Below are 14,008 nucleotides of genomic sequence, written 5' to 3'. Positions count from 1 at the left end.
CAACACACCAAGGTGACTTAGAAAGATTCTGATTCTAGTAATTTGCAGTGATGAACAGTGTACGGCACATAAATGACAACATGCTAATAATGCTAATAATGCTAATAATAATAATAATAAAGAAAAGCTTAATTCAATGCAAAATAAGGTGCATACTGTTTTTAAGTAATTCAAACACAAATAACCACGCTGAGCAAGAAGTTAACGGATCCAAACAAGGGTTTCCTTTAATGATCATTTGTCTTGTAAAGAATATAATACAGGGACAGGACTGGAATTCATAAGAACATACATCAATAAATATGGATAAATACTTGTGGACCACATTCACACAGCTGTAGATGAGCCCAGCGTCAGCGATATTGTGTCTGTGCTCACAGTCGACACGAACACACACAGACTGAAGTGTTGTGCAGGGAACAGAGCCAAAGAAGTGATGTTTGTCAGTTTGGCAAACTATTACTTTGCTTCCATCTCTCCTGTTGACCGAGCGCCTCTTGTTTTTCTGTTGCAGCGGTATAAACCAGCAGCGTGTGAGCTGACGAGAGGAACAGAAAGCAGGCGATGGGTTTTTCATCCACAGAGGCTGTGTGAATATGGCCCAGAGAGGCTAAACAACAAACACACCCAGAGTTTAAATGGATTGTTCTAACAAAAAACTTTGAGTATTTATATCACAGAGGAGAATAGGGAGCATTTTCACTGCTTCCTGCTTTGCGTTTGTCATAATCCCACTGTAACATATCTCCATTCATCCATCCATCCCAACCATTTTCTTTACAGTGATAAATTGTCTCAACTCAGCATCAGACAGAGCTGCGATGTTATACAAATACCAGCAGTGTGGTTTCCACTATGTTAGATAAGTGATGCAGCAGTCCTCAGGAGGGAGGCGAAAGTTTAAAAAAAAATCCTCATGAGATAGTTATGAGATTGAGATAGGGAGTTATGAGAGTAGTAGTATGCATATGGGACAGGATACTACCTGGAGTGTCTTATGGACACATAGGAGTGCTATAAGCTACACCAGTCTGTTTTCCTGTCATTTAAAAAACGCTCAGCAGTCAGTCAATGCAATTGTACCGCCGATGCCATCGACGGACTTAATAAGAACCCAGGACAGACAGCCTAATCACGAAATCAATAGTCTGTCTGCGTGTGATTGAGGAAGGACAACAGCTTCTAATGCTCTTATCAGGCTGTCATGACTGATGAGTGTCCTGTTCAAATGCATCAGGTCCAGAGAACAGAAAGATGTTACAATACATGCGGGAAAGAAGTTCTTGGTTTCCTTCATCCCCACAAACATATGCTCTTTGTCATTGCAAACAGGCGGTAGACTTGACTTTGACCTCTAGCTGCTCCAGTCTGCAGGTCAGGGTGTCCTAGTCGTAGTCTTGCTAGTGTGTGAGTGCAGATGTGTGAATGCTTTATGTATGGAATAAGCACTTTATAAATGTGTGTTTGAATGGGTGAAAGCAGCCTGTTGCACAAAGCGCTTTAAGTGAAAATCGCTGCAATATGATTAATGGCTCTGATCATTCCTCAGAAAATTCATTTATAACACTAACAGGCATCACAGTACTATTAGGCATTTAACTGATCAATCCTCGAGGTATGTGCAAAGTGACTGATACTTTCCATTTACACTATGAGTTGCCCAATTTTACAGATGTTAAACTCTTAAACAGCTGTTTTTGTTTTCTCGACTATAACAGAACTACGATGGCGTTGGTTTTGTAGCGCTTGAAGCGCCTTGAAAAACTAAGCTTCAATGTCTTTTCCTCAGAAATATTTTTTCTATAATCAAGATAGCCTTGCCAGCAGTATCACTTTGCAAAAGGAAGCACGCATATATCTGTGACAAGAGGTTGTGCCCATGACACTGTGACAGGATGTAAACATTAATGATCCTTCAGCTGAATACTAATGCAGCTTCCGTTAATTTAGAGGTATAGTTTGGCAGACAAACTGATACAGGATGTGTTTCTTTTAAATAATTAACAGGTGGTGACTTCTGCAAAGAAAATACATTGCTGCCATGTTTTTCAAATGCATAGTTTGTCATTACAAGTTCCATTTAATTCTAGAGAGAGAAGGCAGCCATCTCTCAGTTGCAGATAACTACAGAACTGGGTAAGTCAGACCATATGCAATCTGAGAAGGATAGTGGAAAAACATGTATATTTGATAATGGGGTGAACTATGCCTTCAAGTCGTCATCCTAGAAAGATTTTCTCTTGTAACGTTGTTTTATTATCTGCAATTTCATGCTGGGATATTAGATTTTTTTTCCTCCACGTACACTGGAAATTACATTGGTGTTTATGAAGGCTGCTGCACCCGCCTCGGCCACACTCTTCCAACTAGGCACGTGCTTCATCAAAAACATGTACAACAAATTTAACCGAGCTGCGCTCTCGCTGTCAACATTCAGACAGAGGGCAATCAGACAGTCACAGCTACAAGCACAAGAAGATGCCACTGCACTCCCATCAATCCAATTCTTATCTCATGTATGCGGAACTCAGTAAGTGGGTAACAATTACGATAGGTGGCTAAGCCTGAGAAGAGGCCTTCTGGCTGCGAAGACGTTCAGCGTTTTGCCCGCTGCTTTCCCCCCCCGAGGTGTGGTGCTGAGCCAAGAGACAGTTGGCAGAGACCGCTGTTAACTCATTCATCTTCATAATTAACACTCACAATTATAAGAGTTTGTCGCTTTCTGTTTGCCTGCCCTCGGGGCTCTGACTAGAAAGCCCGACGAGGGAAGAGGAGAGGAGTGTGGGTGGAGGAGATTAAAAGGAGGAGTCAAAAGCAAAGAGAGACAGACACTGTTTGAAATTTCAAGAGGGAAAGTGTGGCTGTTTGAATTCATTGAAAGATTTTTTTTTTCTCCTCTCTGCCGGTGAGAAAGGTTAACCACCTTTAAAAGACCAGCTCAGTCCCAGCGGATGTGCAAAAGCTAAATTGTTCATTACCCTCGGTCCAGAGGGCGAAGCTCTGCGTTAAATTCAAACGGATCTTTTATGTGCTGTCTATTATACTTCTGACTTATCTCTTTTTTTAAATAAAAAATGGAACATTATCAGTAGAAATTCCACACATATCAACCTATCAACTCATGTGGGATAAAAGATTTAAATATATTTTCTGCATCTTGTTTGGAAGGCCTAAAAATCTCTGCAGAGGCAATGAAAAATTGACAGACGTCAGACTCTCCTTAAACACAAATGTCTAGTCCTATTAACCACTAGAAGCTGACTTGTATTCATTTCCTTATCACTTTATCGCATTAAAATTTAGTCCTGTCACACAGCTCAACCTTTACGCAGCTGTAATTAAACCGTCCCTGTGTGTCAACTCTGATTTGAATTAGGTCTTCGGTCTGCCCTTTTATTCATCCGCTTTCTTTTATCAGTCTATTTTACAGGAAAGACGGAAAAAAAGAAGTTTGTGTCAGTCTGACATCGTCGAGTGACAGCTGTTTGACAGCTATGACAGTTCTTTGGGCTTCCTGTCTGTCACTCTTTATTTTCCACTCGCTGTCCGTCAGCAAAACCTTCCCCTTGTCATGGCTGCTCTGGGGCTCTGCAGATAATGCAACTTGTTAATTAGGCATGCAGCAGATTAATTAAACTGATACAGGGATCTACGATCACTATTCTTCTCCATGTGGAGGAGCGTTGTCATTGCCAAGGTGAGGGGAGATAAACAAAGGCGGGGGGGATTTATGTGCGCAGGATAGATTTTCTTACCTCAAGTGACTTTATATAACCCGATCCTGGTTTAGTGTTTTCATAAGATGCGCGAGAGGCTGCTGAAAACCCTGAGTCTACGCTTTCTCCACTAAAAAACAAGTTAAACTGAATTTAGGTGTGCTTATTGTCCACTTCCCGACTAAGATGAAAGGTACTAAAGTGTATAGGTGGTGATGATAAAAGTATAACGAGATAGAGAAACGAGGGATAAAAGTGCTGGGGTGTAATCCCAGAAGCTCTAACCCCAAGTGCTGGCTTTAAAAAACAGCAATTTAACCTGGCAGTAAAGGGGAAGAAAAAGGGAGCAAAGTGCTTGTTCTATCCATTTCAATCCCCTCTTTAAAAGAGGAGACACGACAGGGGCGAGCTCAGGTGTGAACAGCTGCGAGACTCCAGAAATGGCAAGCCTTAATCTCTGCTGATCCTTTATATCGTCATCCACTGGGACCTCAGCCATTGTCGGCGTCTTCAGCCATAACGCACACATGCGGCATCCACACAGACAGACACGAGACGAACAAGAGCTTGTTGTCTCCGTCTCCTCTGCATCATATTCATCCTCATACTCTGCACAAAGCTCTGATTCATGATGCAACAATCTCAGCTTGTTGTCGTGCTTGTTTCCCACTACTTGCTCAATTCTTCCTGCTTCAGAGGGCTGGTTAAGGCTGAAGACTACACTACAAAAATGTACATCTTCAGTCCTTTAATCTTTAAACCTTGTTCTGAATGTCAGTGTTATGACAACAGATCAAATTATGATTTCAGTGACAAACACAGACAAAAATCACTAATATTTTCAGAGCATCTGAGAGATTGAATCTTTGTAGCCCCTAACTTTACTTTTTGGTTCAGTCTCATCAGCACTCTTTCCACAAGCAGCAACTGGCTGTTTTCAGTAAAATAATAATAATTTTTTTTTAAAAAACCTAATGAAATGACACAAATCTAGCAGGCAGCTAGCTAACTTTTAACTACTCACTGCTAATAATGCCCTACAAAGGCTGGATGTTTAAAGATTGAGACAAACAAATCCCGAACTGTTAGCCATGAAAAGGTTGTGGCACAGTGGTTACACTGTTGTCTCACTGCAATATGGCTCTTGATTTGAACCTCATGGTGAGCGTGGGTGTCTACGTGCAGTTTGGATGTTCTCCCTGTGCCTCTGAGGATTTTCCAAACTGGTGTGGATGTGAGAGGGTGTGGTTGTCTGTGTCTCTGTGTTAGCCCTTTGATGGGACATGTGCTCGGAGTACCCTGGCTCTACCCATATAACACCTGGGATAAGCTTATTTCCAGTTTAACTCTGTCTTGTCAAACCAAAGTTACTTTGAAGATGGCAACTGAGTGCAAATGGTCACGGGCCAGATTTCAGTCTTCGAAACAACCGTTTTAAAGGCAGCGAGGTTGCAAGTTAACTCATTCACTGCCAGCCATTGGCAGTGAATGAGTTAAACCCATTGACTCATTCACTGCAATTGACGGCTATAGACGTCAATGGCAGTGAATGAGTTAATTGTAAACTGTCCCAATAATTTTGTTGTCCCTGTTTTCCCTAGTGTGACTGTAGCATAACTGTAGCATATAAGCTGGACAAACAGATAAAAAAAAGTGGATGGTTTTAAAACATATGTTTTAAACTACCTGGGAGTGAAGATTTAAGTTTGTTTCTATAGCAACATTTTCCCCTGTATTAATGGCCAAATCAGCGTTTTACTTTTCTTGACCTGTTGTCCTGATGAAAGAAAGTCCTGTGTTTTTGTGATATATAAAAGTGTATAAAAGTGTGATCTCACTGCCATGTTTGCTAATCATTTGCACGTCTACATAAAATTAATTGCAAAATTGAACGATAGGACAACATCACTCAGAGAGGGACTGAATAATACTTATGCACCTATCTAATGCAGTCCTTGGTCTGACACACCCCAATATGAATGTACCCATACTTTTGTTGAATACACAATGCAGCAAAAACAGCAGTAAACCTTCAAAATAAAGGCGAAGCAGATACGTGAGAGGCTCTTCACCCTGCTGCATCACCTTGATTAATTCACAGCACACAATCCCACAGCAGCTCAAATTGTGAAAAAAGACAAAGCAAATGCGGGACTGCTGAGCTGAGTTGAGACAAGCTGACATCAAACGTTCAGATTCCCCCTCTACAATGACAGGTGTGGATGTATGACGCAGCAGGAGGTGTTTGATATTGTTCAACACTTCTGAAAAGTGACTGATGTGTGATGTGATGTGCTGAAACTGCAATGGGAAGGGATGCGATTTCCATTTTCCTCTGGGGTCAAGCATCTGATCTAAAGTAATGGTCTTACACTGACAAGAAGATACAACGCTAACAATTAAAATAATTCAATTACAACTGCTTCTGAATGAAAGAAAATCAATTAAATCTGTTTCGGAACAACTCAGCGTCGCTTTAAGTCAAGTACAATGCCTTACAAAGAGCGAACCAAAAGCAGCAGAGTCAAGAAGTAAACACTGAGTATTTGTAAAAAATAACTATGTGTTCAACAGACAAAAGGCTCAAGTCAACAACACGTCTTCCTTGACTCGTCTGATTTTGATACAGCAAATTCAATGATGTAATCCCTATTTAGGAACTTCTCTCTGAAGAATGTTCAGTGTGGCTCTCAAAGATTTTTTTTTTTAAAAACAGGTCAGCGTAGCCCCATGTTTCAGGTCATCGTTGAGCTCGAGGGAAGAGTAAGTGGGTCAAGAAAGAAGGTAGGTAAGAGACAGCAAGGGTATGACCAGAACGTCGGACCGAGAAAGGAAAGTAAAAAGAGTACAAAGGGATTTATTATTGTCCTGTTGATGCAGTTGACTATGATACAGGCTGACTTGGAGAGCTAAGGGCAGGACAATGCAGTGCGGGACAAGGCCGGAGGGAGGCGGCTTGGTCAGAGAGTTTTGGGCTGTTATTGTGAAGAACTGTTTGGGGAAATGGGGACGACAGGGAGACAGGCAAACTGCAGCTGGCAGCAGAGGAGAAAAAGGGGGGGGGGGATGATGTTTTTTTTTGGTTCAGAAGCGGGCGCGGTTGTGACCCTGGCCTCCCTCTCTGCCGTGGTGGCCTCCCTCTCTGTGGCTGTGCCTCTTGTGCTTTCTGCGCTCTCTCCTGGTCTTGTGGTGGTGGCGCCGGTAACGGTGAGCTCGCCGGGCTGGAGGAACAACCAAAGTGGAAGAGAGAAGTATTAAAGGAGTAATTCAGTATGTAATGAGATGAAAGTGAAGGGTAGAAAAGTGATGCAAGCGGGAGATGAATCACTGGCAAGCATCAGAAGTTTTTGAAACCAGGTAAGATGCGAGAGAACGGATCAAAACGCAGGAAGGTCAAAATGTGCAGATGGTTTAACTGTTTCCTGCACACTGAGGGAATCTGTTTTATCTCTCATTGAGTAGACTAGGCGCCTTTAGCAAGGGCACAATGAGCTAGCCACCCACTCACTGCCTCGGTATAAGCTTGTTCCTGGTGTGTACTGCCAAATTAGATTGCTCCGTCCCTTTCTGGGTTTGCCAACAAAGAAATGTCGTCTGCAATGAATGATAACAACATCATAACTCTGGGCCATAAAAACAACTCTGTCCAAAGATAAAGAGTCATAAGCAAAGGAATCTTTATCGCTTTGAACAGAAGTTACATTATTTCAGTATTTCATCATTACTGTCACACAGTGAGCAAAGTGAAGTGAAATACAAGGCTCAGTTTGTTGAATATTTCATATAGATCAACCGGCCTATGAGGAAGAGAAAATTATGGTGAAAAGTTATGACATCAAGTCGGTATATTCTGTCGCGGTTAGTGTGAGCAGTTTAAAAATTGATAAAAGTAAAGTTTATTTTAAAGAAGATAAGGTATTCAGTGAAAGAAACTGATTTTCTGTGCTGTTTTAGAAATACCCGGCAGCAAGTGCGATATCATCACTGTGCAGGATTATTTTGTGCAGATGTTTTACATGTGCAAAACAACAGTACTGTGGAAAAGTTTTGAGCCACTTGAGCCGTTTTAAAGTTGTAGCTGTAATTTTCAGCGCTTAATGAACGTCTACCAAAGATTTTCTTTAGATATTGACTGTATTTTCTTTAATTTTCAGTGTTGTCTTGTACCTGACCATTTTTAGAGGACTGTGCTTTTGTTTATCAAACCACTTAACACTGACCTATTAATCATTCAAGCAGAAAAAGACACTTAACTCAAGGGATGAATCGGTGATGTGTCTACACACAACACGCAACTTAACAAAGATCCAATTTTAAATTACAATTTCAGACACACTTTGTTACAAGCGGCATGTAACCTGTCCCTACTTCTTTAGTTTAATCTACATAAAATTCCAAAAATAAAAATTCAAGTTTTGTTGGACCAAAAAAGTGACTTTCAAAGAGCTTTAGCTGGAAACCTGTCAGTATGTTCTTAAAAAGTTGAGGAAATTAAACAAGTGGAGTACAAAGAAAAAGTCTCACGTCTAAAAATTGTGAAACAATAGTATATGAAGGCCAGGTCCTTAAGAAATAGGAAGAATCCAGCAAAGACCTGATACAGGACCTGAAAAATGCACCGTGCCGTTTAACTGATTCATCTACTGTTTACTGAAGCATACAACATCCAAAAAGGAGATTTAAATGTCCTTCAAGAATCCTGGAGAGTTATTACTATTTAAAGAAATTACAAGAAAGTTGGCTAATAGAGTTCAGGCTGTGTTGAGGAATAAAGGTGGTTACACCAAATATTGACTCAAACACATTAAAACTGCATAACCGCTATTTTTGCATCATATACTGCGTTTCCTGTATTTGTTTGCAGATATTTCAATAAATCACTGGACCTTTCTTTCTTTCTTGCACGTGCGTTGATTTACATGAAGCTTCAACCTGTTAGAATTAGTTTTGAAAAAGTCTACAAAGGAAAAGTGGAAAAAAAAACTACCTCGAGCACAAAACACTTCAAAGGACACCCTGCGACTTCTAAGCAAGCCCAAGGGACTAAAAACTGCAATTATCAATAATGAGAGCGGGGATGGAAAGCCCGAGAATACACAAAGTGACAGCAGCTCCTGGGGGCTGTTGATGTTTGGGGTTCAGTCTTTTTTGGTGTGCATGCTAAAAATATTAATAATGATTAAAAAAAACAAAACAGAAATGTGAAAATGACCTAAAAAATTCTGTAAGTCTTGCTGTTTACCAAGCAGCCATATTCTCTTTGTTAACACTCACATTTTATGCAGATGATTTTAGGTCGGTCCCATTTGCCGTTAGCACGACACTTAGCAGTGGGCACGTGCCGCTGCAGGAAGCCATCGGCGCACTGGTAACGTACTACTGAGTGGATGTCATAGTGGGTACGCTTCCGACCAATCAGGAAGGCATTATCCACAGTTGGAGGGGCCCCGCAAAGCACTATAGAGACAGAGAAATACAGAATATTAATGAGGTTAGTTATTTTTATTGTAATTACTTACAATTCTTGCTGTGTCATTAGTATTTATTAATCAAATAAGATTCTTAAAAGGTTCTTATCATTGTTTTCCTTGTTATTCTCTGACGTGATCAGCTCAAGTGATCCCTATGAGCAACAATCTCAGGCTTCAGAGTCCTCTGAATGTTCGGTTTCAGGCTATTTTTATTCCTTTGGCTCTGTATGACACCAGTGAGAAGAGATATCCTTAATACGTTCCTCTTAGGCACACAGCTCTGAGTGGGATCACAGAAACCCCCTACCTGCGATTCAATCCTTATTTTTAAGAGGAAGTTCAATCAAAAGAAAGTTGCGTCAAATGGAGGGAAAAGAAATTAAAACATTTTATTTTATTTGTTTATTCGGAACAGTGAAGCAGTAGAGACAAAGAACATGGAGCTGGAATTGACCATAATAAGTCGTTTTTAAACAGTAATGACTTTAACCTGGATTCACCCCATTAGTGTGCTTCACTTAAACATTTCAGGGTTCCAAATGGTGTTTTAGATTTTAAGGACACATCCCACACACGGCGGGACTATGACTTGGCTAAAACATTCTTTGAAAACCGCTTCAATCTGTGGATTTAGCATCTGCAGGACAGGGTGTCTGTCCAAGTCTGTCAGCGAGTGAGTAGGTGGGATTCAAAGTAACACAGCATTTTAGACACATAAAAGAGAGGAGGCAGAATCAGAAAATTGTTTACTCAAGCTGAGACAGACAGAGAACTGACACTCTGGGCAGAGACTGACAGGATGGACAAGCCTCAGGGAGGCACTCAAACAACTTCACCATTTTTTTTTAGCTCTCCCGTCGGGGTGTCAGACTGCAGTGGTCGAGGCTGACTTCAGTTCAGCAACAAACCAGTCAGGAGAGGACTTAATCAGCAATCAGAAAATGTTTACAGTCCTTAATTCCCTTGTCTGTGTCCTAATACCTCTTAAATTCTTAATAAGGGAAAGCAATGCCATTAACTCTGATGAAGGGTTTAACGTCACATTTACAGTTTAATACACTGTGGATGGAAGGGGCAATAAGCACTTCCCCCTCACTTGAGACTATTACTGTCTTGACACAAATGAAAGGCTAAAAGGTAGCTTTCCATTAGCCGTCACCTATGTACGCTGTTGAAAGATTTCTCACAGTGCAGACAAGCTAAGTGAGATTGTACTGAAGTAGGTATAAAATAAAACGTCAAAAAACTCAGAAAAGGGAAATGGAACTGGAAAAGGTGGTTTTTATAGTGAAGAGTAGAGGGCTGCGAGTGAAAGGATGCTGGGTCTTAGAAAAGCCCATCAAAAAAACTATAAAAAACACCAAAAGCACCTGTTCAGTGTTTTAGGACGTGTGATTGGTAAAAGACTCATCTTTGCTTGCATGACAATGAATCATTTTAGAAACTTCTTCACAGTAAAGTCCATATTTGAAGCATTGTTTGTCATTGCAACATCTAAAATACACTTTGCTCAATGTCTTCACCAAATATGGATAAATGTAACAACTGCCACCTGACTGGTTGGTCTGACGGCTCATACAACTACGTAACATTAAGTCAAGGTTAGGATGAGTAACCTTTACTATCAAACGCAGGTTTCCTCCCAAATAATATCACTGCGGAAGCCTATTAATTATTAATTAGCCTATCAACATTACTCATAGGTGTAAATAATTAAAAGCTGCAGTGATTTTGGCTCTTTAACTTTGCATTTCCATTAAAATAATGTCATGTTTTTGCTGTATTTTTGAAATTACAGATAAAACAGAATGAAAATTATTTACTTTTTAAATGATTCTTATTACAGATAAAACAGAACAGCTGTGAGATGAAGGGGAAAAAAATATTTTATGTAGAGACCGCTTTGCATCCCTTGTGTGCTGTTTGTATATCTAATTTAGAGGAGGCTACTTTGATTATAAATAGAACATAAAGAAGCTTAATAGCTTTAAAACAGGTCAAATAGAAATAAACTGTAATATATCAAATAAGCAGATCTCTGACCTGTGTTGATCATGTTTTTAACAGCATTTCCAATCAAAGCAAACAAATCTTTTCAATAAGCATTACATTCTCTATTTTCCCCTTATCAGCATGAATAAAACTATGTGTAAAATCACCATTATTCATACTCATATTTATCAATAAAAGAGCTGGATGTGGTCCAGAGCCACAGGTTCGAGATCCCTGTTCTAAGTCAACACTGGAAGTTAAGAAGAAGTTATGCAGTATATCTGCATGCGTGTTGTGAAAATATCTATAGTTATTTTCTTTGCCGTTTTTCTTGTGTTGCAGGGGGGCAGTCAGTGTGAGTCATGCGGAAAGCTGCAGACAGCTGCTGGGTTCCTCTAGTTGGTTCCTTTATGGCCTCAAAACATCCGCACACCTACTGGCAATCATGTGAAAACAAATCAGAGAGATGTGCAAATGTGTGTGTGTATTCTCTGCACAACACTATGGGAGTACGTCTCACACAGAGTTATGTTCAAACTCAGTTTTGTTTATTAAGAAAGTCTGTTTGCGTGAACACTGACAGCTGCTCAGATCAACTGAGATAATGGTTTTGTTTTGTTGTTCACTAAACAGAAATACACCACAGGTAACAAATCTCATTCAAAGTCCACTTAGATTTATAACCTGTGGACTCGGAGAAGGCATTTGACTGAGTCCTTCAGGGTGTCCTGTGTGTGTGTGTGTGTGTGTGTGTGTGTGTGTGGTGTGGGTGTGGTGTGTGGGTGGGGGGGGGGCTTTGGGAGTGTTAGGCCCAGTGGTACAGGCTATTCAATTCCTGTAGAACCACAATGGCAATAACTGATGGCTGGACTTTACTAGGACTGCGCTTTGCCAATGATTATGTTTAGAATTTCTAGGCACACGCAGCCAAGGAAGAATGTCAGGTTTGGTGGTTGCAGCATCTTCTCCTTGCTTTTTGCAGTCAGCCTCTGTTGGAAAAGGGTGACAGCTTTGGGTTGGGAAAGAGTTGTTGCCTCTAATGGAAAATTCAAATATCTTGGGATCTTCATGAGTAAGGGAAGTACCGGTAGGTTGGAGATTGACTGATGCAATGTGTGCAATAATGTGGATGCAGTATCTGTCTGCTGTGGCAAAGACAAAGCTGAGCGTAAATGATTTTTTACCGGTCGATCTATGTGCCGATTCCTCCTCTCACCTATGGCTACAAGCTTTGGGAGTGACCTCGGATGCATCTTACTAGGATGCATCCTTAACCTCCTGGCGTCCACATATGTGGATATCACATTTTGGGTTGTCTAGACCAGTGGTCCCCAACCCCCGGGCCACGGACCGAGTCATTTGGTACCGGGCCGCGAGAGTTGAGGCTCGGGTGTGAAATGTATGGTTTTCAGGGTTTTTATCGGTTTTCAGCGTTATTTTGTTATCGTTTTTATCGTTAACTCGGTTTTCCTGGGTCTTTTCACGTGTGTTATGAATAAATCTTCTTTTTTTCGGTACCGGTACTAGTTTTATTTTGCTGTATTTATCCGCGACACCTTAAAGGCCGGTCCGTGAAAATATTGTCGGGCATAAACCGGTCGCAAAAAAGGTTGGGGACCGTTGGTCTAGACCAAAATACTAAATGTTGCTCTACAAGGGCCTGATATCCACTTACGAGGACATTATATTTCCACTGTTCTATCGAAATTTAAAACGAATGTCGTTAAATTCATCAGGTTCCAATCAGCCCAAATAGAATAGAATAGAGAAATTAAAAACGCATGCCATGAAAGAGTTCGGGTCTTAGGAGGTTAATTTCTCCTAAGTGAGATGTTTCGAGCACGCCCAACTCTGAGAGGTCAAATGCACTGCAAATTAAGAAAACATCAGGGAATAGAAAAAAGCTGCAAAAGCACACAAAAGAGAATAACAGTGTAATAAGGAAGCAGAGGGTTCCTTAGTGTTGTGTAGCTGCAGATAATGTGCGTTTTAATCGAGTCTGTGCATCCCAAACATACAGATATTAAGAAGCAAATAACACAAAACTGCAAGTAGGATTTTTTTTTCTCCATTTTGATTTAAATTAAAAGGAGACTATTTGAAAAAGTAGCTTATAGCTTTAAGCTGGTAAGCAGTCTGGCTTGGTCAGACAGCATTTCCTTGGAGGGCCGCTTGCAGGCCTTGACCTTCTGCTGTGTTCCTACAGGCATGTCCCTGTGGAGAATATGTGGGGAGCTTGGGGGAAGTTTGTGCTTGGTCAGGAAGGGTTGGCGAGGAGAGCTATCTTCTTCTTACCTTCTATTTTCTCTCTGAATGGCTAGACTCATCATCAGACCAAACAAACGAAACAAATATTATTACACTGGAAATATGTGCACTATTTTACAGCAAAATTCATAAATATCGGTTCCTTTGAATTATTTGAAAGGTTTGTAGGTCTCACACTAAGGTGGAAGCTGGTAAAGCTTCTCTTGCAAATACAAAATAGAATTCAGAAATAGCAGGTTTGTGTGTATTACACAGTGGCTATATTACACCCCAGTGGACACATGAACTGCTGAAGGCACTGACATCAACCTATTATTTCCCAACGCGCTCACAGTGTCTGTATGTCATGCAAAATTAGATTTCCCCCCTCTGTAATAAGCCATAAAAAAACTGAATAATTTTATAATTCTTACATGTCTTGTTGTAGGTAAATTTCTTCTCATCCTTGCTAGAAGAGCTTAGAGGCAGATGACTGTGTGACATTCTTGTCACCGTAATCCAAATGTAAATGTTGAACTCAATCAGTTTTGCTTTTTTTCCATTTTTTCTTTATCCCTTACT

At 40.6% G+C, this 14,008-nt stretch overlaps 1 protein-coding gene across 2 annotated transcripts in view; it reads right to left on the bottom strand.

Annotated features, from left to right (window-relative positions):
- Nucleotides 1-201: 201 nt before the first annotated feature.
- ncanb (neurocan b) overlaps nt 202-14,008 on the bottom strand; it is a 171,153-nt gene continuing 157,346 nt past the window's right edge. For both annotated transcript variants that reach the window (XM_005920699.3, XM_005920698.3), the window contains exons 15-16: nt 8,991-9,173; nt 202-6,937 (exon numbers count right to left, since the gene is read on the bottom strand). In XM_005920699.3, coding sequence (XP_005920761.1) covers nt 6,801-6,937; nt 8,991-9,173 — 320 coding nt within the window. In that variant the 3' untranslated portion in view covers nt 202-6,800. The remainder of the gene's footprint in view (nt 6,938-8,990; nt 9,174-14,008) is intronic.

Source organism: Haplochromis burtoni, unplaced genomic scaffold (genome assembly GCF_018398535.1).
Source record: "Haplochromis burtoni strain Fernald_Lab_line unplaced genomic scaffold, NCSU_Asbu1 Contig_42, whole genome shotgun sequence".
NCBI classification, from domain to species: Eukaryota; Metazoa; Chordata; class Actinopteri; order Cichliformes; family Cichlidae; genus Haplochromis; species Haplochromis burtoni.
Note: the sequence above shows the minus strand (reverse complement) of the source record. Positions and strands in the feature narration are given on the sequence as shown.